The 6,878-nt window shown below is 44.7% G+C and overlaps 1 protein-coding gene across 1 annotated transcript in view; it reads right to left on the reverse strand.

Moving 5' to 3' along the window:
- Positions 1-1,225: 1,225 nt before the first annotated feature.
- Znf32 (zinc finger protein 32) overlaps positions 1,226-6,878 on the reverse strand; it is a 15,745-nt gene continuing 10,092 nt past the window's right edge. The window contains exon 3 of the mRNA XM_013033775.1: positions 1,226-2,036. Within this exon, the coding sequence (XP_012889229.1) occupies positions 1,342-2,036 (695 nt within the window). The 3' untranslated portion in view covers positions 1,226-1,341. The remainder of the gene's footprint in view (positions 2,037-6,878) is intronic.

A 6,878-nucleotide genomic window follows, 5' to 3' on the forward strand; every position in this document is an offset into this window, starting at 1 on the left:
CCTTGTGTGGCCACAGATCAATGGTGTGTGTGTGTGTGCAGGTTCTGTCTGGCAACTTGAAATCAGGGCCTGTTAGCCCTGAACTCAAGGATGGTGCTCTACCACTTGAGCCACAGCTCCATTTCCAGGTTTTGGTGGTAAATTTAAGAAATTTTGGACATTTTCCTACCCAGCTTGCTTTGAACCTCAATTCTTGCATCTTAGCCTCTTGAGTAGCTAGGATTACAAGGGTGAGCCTCAAGTGCTGGCTGATGTACATTTTTGCATTGAACGTCTGAGATTCCCAGGCCCACTCTCTGACCACCCTCAGGATCATGGATAGAGCATGCAACCACGATTTAAAAGAGGATACTGAGGAATTACAGAAAATACGAAGATAGGGTTGGAGGCACAGCTCAGTTGGTAAAGCACTAGCCAGTGAGTGAAAGTGACAGGTCTCCGAGTCTCAGAACTAAAACAAAAGATAAGAAAATATGAAGAACACAAGGTGCATTAATTGAAGAGCAACAGGGTTCTAATTTCTCAAGGGAATGTGAATAAAAAGGAACATGCCTTGCTTGGACAAATGCAAAGTTAAAATGCTGGGTAGCAAATGTATTTCTAATAATATTGGCTGAATTGCAGTGAACAGATGTTTTCACTATACCCACTGAAAGATCTAGGACAATCCATCCACTGTACAGCATAACAAAGTGCTTGGTATTCAAATATTTTACATGATTTTTCACTGAAGGAATTTATCTCAGTAGCTCTTATTGTCTCTCTTTTGCAGACTACAAAAGTTGAAGTTAAAAATATTAACAAACCGGGCACCAGTGGTTCGTGCTGCTAGCTTCTCAGGAGGCTGGGATCTGAGGATCAAGTTTTGAAGCCAGTCCAGGCAGAAAAGTCTGTGAGCCTTATACCTCCAATTTAGCCCCCAGAAGTGGAACTGTGACTCAAGTGGTAAGAGTTCCAGTCTTGAGTAAAAGAGACTCAGGCATAGTGCCCAGGCCTGCATTCAATTTCCAGAACTGGCAGGGTTAGAGACTGAACTCAGAGCCTTGTGCATGCTAGGCACACACTCTGAGCTACCTCATCAGCTGGTGTGTGTGTGTGTGTGTTAGTTGATTTGAACTCAGGGCCTGGGTGCTGTCCTTGAGTTGTTTTTTTTTTTTGCTGAAGGCTAGTACTCTACCACTTGAACATTTATTTCCAGCTTAGGCTGTTTCTGAACTGCAATCTTCAGATTTCAGCCTCCTGAATAACAATGATTATAGGCATGAACCACTGGTACTTGGCTTCAAAATATTGCATCTTCACAACACAAATATTCTGAAGGACTGAGCAGGCCCATGTCTCTCAGCGAGGGTCCTTGCTGTGTACCCGCTGGTGGATGTGGAGGTTGGAGCTCTGACTGAAGCCCTTCCCACACTGGCCGCACTCGTAAGGCTTCTCCCCAGTGTGTACCCGCTGGTGGATGAGGAGCTTGGAGCTCTGACTAAAGCCTTTCCCACACCTGCCACAGTGGTAGGGCTTCTCTCCGGTGTGGACACGGAGGTGAATGCGAAGGTCTGAGCTCTGGCTGAAGCCCTTCCCACACTCGTAGCACTGGTAGGGTTTCTCTCCCGTGTGGATGCACCGGTGAATGTGCAGGTTCGAACTCTGGCTGAAGCCTTTCCCACACTCCCTGCACTTGTAGGGCCTCTCTCCTGTGTGCACCCGCTGGTGTATGTGCAGGTTTGAGCGCTGACTGAAACTCATGCCACACTCCCCACACTCGTAGGGCTTCTCCCCCGTGTGCACTCGCTGGTGGATATGCAGTTTGGAGCTCTGGCTGAAGCCTTTCCCGCACTTGTCACATTTGTGAGGTTTCTCTCCAGTGTGGACGGCGTGGTGGATGAGCAGGCTGGAGCTCCGCGTGAAGCCTTTCCCGCACTTGTCACACTTGTAAGGTTTCTCGTCCGTGTGGACGGCATGGTGGATGAGCAGGCTGGAGCTCCGTGTGAAGCTTTTCCCGCACTGCCCACATCTGTAGGGTTTTTCTTTGAGGTCCCCTTGATGGTGACGTGGCTCTGCATTCTGATTGCAGGGTTTCCCATCCTGATCACATTTGCAAAGTTTCTCTGCAGCTTGCACAGTCTCATGGCGATGAAGTCTGTCCTCATAGTGCTCATGGCTGCAGGACGTCCCCTCTGTGTGAGTGCTTTGATGACTGCAACTGACCAACAGGGGCTGTGGTTCACAAACATCTTTACATTGACAGTCGAAACTAGCAGGAGATCCTTTCAACTGTCCATTCTGGCAAGGTGCCTGACCACTGAGCAATGGCAGCCCCACATCTGTTACAGCAGATGCAAGGTGGAGTTGAGGGTTGTCTGAAAGATGGGCCTCGTGAGGACTTTCTCTGCTTACTAACACTTTGCTCTCAGTGCTCTCTTCATTTACAAAGAGACCTTTGCTCTCCTGAGACTCCTTCTTACAGAATTCCACAGAGGAGTCTCGTATGGCCATTTGGCTTTAGACTTTTCAAAGACAATTTTTTTTTGTTTTTATATTTGCAAAATCACTTTGAAGAGTTACCACACTCTTTGTATTTGTGGAAATATGGTAGAATGTTTTTTCTCCACTTTGTGTGTGTGTGTGTGTGTATGTGTGTGTGTGTGCCAGTCCTGGGGCTTCTTAGGGCCTAGATGCTGTCCCTGAGCTTTTTTTTTCTTCCCTCCCTCAAGGCTAGTGTTCTACCACTTAAACCACAGGTCCACTTTCAGCTTTTGCTGTTGAATTGCAAATAAGAGTTTCAGACTTTCTTGTTCGGGCTGGCTTCAAACTGATTTTTAGATCATGGTCTCCTGAGTTGCTACAGTTATAGGTAGAGCCACTGGCATCAGGCTTTTCTTCACTTTGAATTTAGTTCAGGATCCCTGTTCTGTTCCCCCTTGAAGATTCACAATGTAATCCTGACATCCGGGTACTGAGTGGTTGTAGTTTCTTCCAAAATTAGGCAGCAGGAAAGCTCATGTACGGAGTACTTATGTTCTTTTTCTTCAAGAATCTCCATAGAATTTTCACTCAACTTTCCTAGGAAACCATTCAGTGATAAGAAAAAAAAAGGGTAGACTTTAAGATTTCAGAACAGGAGTGCCTAAGGCCTAAATGCTTGGCAACTAGGACAGAACCTGGCTTGTCCTTGGAGTCATCTCCTTTAGGTTACTGTCAGGAGAAGGGAGACAGACCTGTGTTCAGAAGACAGACAGTTCTCTGCTTCTTTTTTTTTGGGGGGGGGTATATATGTGTGTGTGTACTACTACTTAGGCTTGAACTCTGGGCCTGGACACTGTCCCTCAGCTCTTCAGCTCAAAGCAAGTACTCTACCATTGGAGCCACAGCACCACTTCTGTTTTTCTGGCTGTTAATTGGTGATAAGAGTCTCACGGACTTTCCTGCTTTGAACCATGATCCTCAGATCTCAGCCTCCTGAGTAGCTACGATTACAGGCATGAGCCACCAATGCCCAGCCTGGGTGCTGTTCTTTAGCTTTCTTCTCAAGGCTGCTCTACCACTTGAGCCACACCATTACTTCTAGGTTTTTGGTGGTTAACTGGAGATAAGAATCTGATGGACTTTTCGGCCTTGGCTGGCTAAGATCCTGATTTCAGCCTCCTGACTAACTAGGATCACAAGCATGAGCCACTGGCACCTGGCTTGAGAAGATTTCTGAGTAAAAGTGTGGGACATGGAGACAAAATAGTGGTTGATATTCAGTACAGGGAAAATTTTGGAAGTTATAGGCACTGTAATTATTGTCTACCTTTGGCCCTCAGCTCCACCCAGACCTGAGCTCCTCCCTGCCCTGGAGTGCCTGCCATACAGCTGACCCCTCCCTTTCTCTGCTCAGACCTACCTGAACTCCCATCTACCTCACTTCCTACCCCTCAGACCCTGCTGCTAGTGGAGGCTGCCATGTGCTCTCTCTCCGGGGCAAATATGGCTCCTCCAATAAACCTTTCTCCTGTGCCTGCCTGCCTCTGCGAGGTCCCCTGGGATGGATGTGACGGATCCTTTCAATTATTTTCTGTGTGGAACTTCAATTGCCCAAAAAAGAGCAACAAGAATTAACAAATGAGCTAGGTGCCATTGGTTCACATCTGTAATCCTTGCTATTCAGGAGGCTGAGACTTGAGGATCACGGTTCAAAGCCAACCAGGGCAAGAAAGCCTGGGAGAGTCATCTCCAATTAATCAGCAAAAAAGCTCAAAGGTTAGAATGTCTGCCTTGAACTGAAAACGTTAAGAGAGAGTGCCAGGCTCTAAGTTCAGGCCTCAGGGCTGGCATTAAAAAAAAAAAAGACAAAATAGGATTGCATCAAATAAAAACGGTATTATACAAGGAAGCAAAAACAAACTAAAAAAAAAACAAGACAACCCACAGAATGTATGAAAATCTTTGCCAGATTTAAAGGATTAATATTCAGAATATACAAAGAGCTCAAGACATTAAACAGCAAAAGAACAAATAACTCAATAAATGGCCAAATGAACAGTTCTCAGAAGAAGAAATACAAATGACTCATAGATACATGAAATGTTCATCATCCTTAGCCATAAAGAAATGCACATCAAAATCAGAATAAGATTGTATTTCACCTCAGAATGACATCAAGAGAACAATAACTGCTGGCGAGAATGTTGTGGAAAAAGCAACCCTTATACACTGTTGGTATGTGCACGGGTGGATGTGGACTGAACCCAGGAATTTGAACTTGAATGCTAGACAGCATTCTGCTACTGAGCTACACTCCTCACACCCACTGTTTTATAACTTTGTTTTTGTGCAGGTACAGGGCTTAAACTCAAGGCCTGGGCATTTTCACTCAAGGCTGGTGCTCAACTACTTGAGTCAAAGATCTGCTTTTGGCTTTTTGGCGATTAAGTGGAGATGAGTCTCAGACTTTGCTGCCTGGGCTGGCTTCAAACTTGGATCCTCTCAGATCTCAGCCTTCTGAATGGGTAGGATTATAGGTGTGAGCCACCACCAGTGCCAAACTTATTATATACATACACATATACATATATATATATACATAAAATATATATAGTATGTATGTATATCTCAAGGACAGCTCCCAGGCCCTGAATTCAGGGCCCAAGACCTGTATGAAAACAACACTTCTCCCACAGCAAAATGTCAGGCCATCTTAATAATAGGCCTGATCCAGCTTCATTGCATAGCAAAATGAAAATGTTAAGGTGACGACAGAGAGATTAATATGGAGTGGCAATTTAAAAAGCTTGGTTGGGGGCATTGCTCAAGAGGTAGAATGGCTATCCCATAAGCATGAGGTACCAAATTCAATCTCAAATACCATACACACACAAAGTAAACACTCATTTCCTGAGAGTTTGACAATAGTAAAGATAGGATGAAGTGACAGAAAATGATCCAAGAAGTAGCACACAAAAAAATGTTTCTTAGAAAATTCAAGATTCAACCAGGTGCCAGTGGCTAATGCCTATAATCCTAGCTACTCAGGAGGCTGAGATCTGAGGATCATGGTTTAAAGCTAGTTGGGAAAGAAGATCTGTTAGACTCTTATCTCCAATTAACCACCAGAAAACCAGAAGTGGTGCTGTGGCTCAAATGGTAGAGTGCTACCATTGAGCTGAAGGGCTCAGGGACAGTGCCGAGGCCCAGAGTTCAAGCCCCACCACCGACCCAAAAAAAAAAAAATTGAAGATTAGTGTGCAGTGCATGTAAAAGCAAAATGTAAGGTTCTGGAGGTGTGGCTCAGTGTGAGCCAATGAGCCAAACAAAGTGTCAGGTACTGAATTTGAGTTCTAGTCTTGGACCAGTCTGAAAAAAGCACTATGTGAAATGACTCAAAGCCAAAGTACAAACTGCAAAACCTCAGGACCTCATGAAAAATAAGGCACACAGGCTCTCAACTAATCCTAGCTTCTGAGTCCAGACTCCATAAACAAAACACTCCATAAACAAAACAAAATCCAGATAGGACAGTGAAATTATATACATGTAAATGTGGATTTTATGGACACTAAACTACAAATGGATAGAAGATACTATCAGAAATTCTGGAGACAAAGTGAAACTAGAATGCTACATGTAACCAAGCAACCATTTCAATGAGAAGACATGGAGGAATTCAATTACTACAACAAATCACCCAGAAATGTACTATAGAAATAAGCTAAGGAAAAGATGATACACGAAATAATAAAGTACGTATTCCAGGACTGGTGCCTGGTGGCTTATGCCTATAATCCTAGATACTCAGGAGTCAGATCCAAAAATCATGGTTTGAAGCCAGATCAGGCAGAAAAGTCTGTGACACTCTTTCTCCAATGAAACAGCAAAAAGCCAGAAGTGGATTTATGGCTCAAGTGGCAGAGTGCTAACCTTGAGTGAAAAAAGCCAAACAAAAGGTATAAGTCCCTGAGTTCAAGCCTTAGTATTGGCACCCACAAAAAATACCTCTTTACCTGACCCATGCAACTACAAGCCCTCTGTACATCACTTGTTTTGTTTTTAGGTTTTTTGCCAGTCCTGGGGCTTGAACTGAGGGCCTGCGCACTGTCCCTGAGCTTCATGCTTAAGGTTAGCACTCTTCCACTTGAGCCATAGTACTACTTTCAGCCTTTTGTTTATGTGGTACTGAGGAACTGAACCCATGGTTTGTGCATGCTAGGCAAGCACTCTACCACTAAGCCACATTTCCAGCCCCTGTACATTACTTTTTTTTTTTCGGGTCCAGTCATGGGGCCTGAACTCTGGGCTTGGGCACTGTCCCTCAGCTCTTCAGCTCAAGGCTAGTGCTCTACCACTTGAGCCACAGCGCCACCTCCGGCTTTTTTCTTTTTGCTTATGTGGTGCTGAGGAAT

This window comes from Dipodomys ordii, unplaced genomic scaffold (genome assembly GCF_000151885.1).
Source record: "Dipodomys ordii isolate 6190 unplaced genomic scaffold, Dord_2.0 Scaffold176, whole genome shotgun sequence".
NCBI classification, from domain to species: Eukaryota; Metazoa; Chordata; class Mammalia; order Rodentia; family Heteromyidae; genus Dipodomys; species Dipodomys ordii.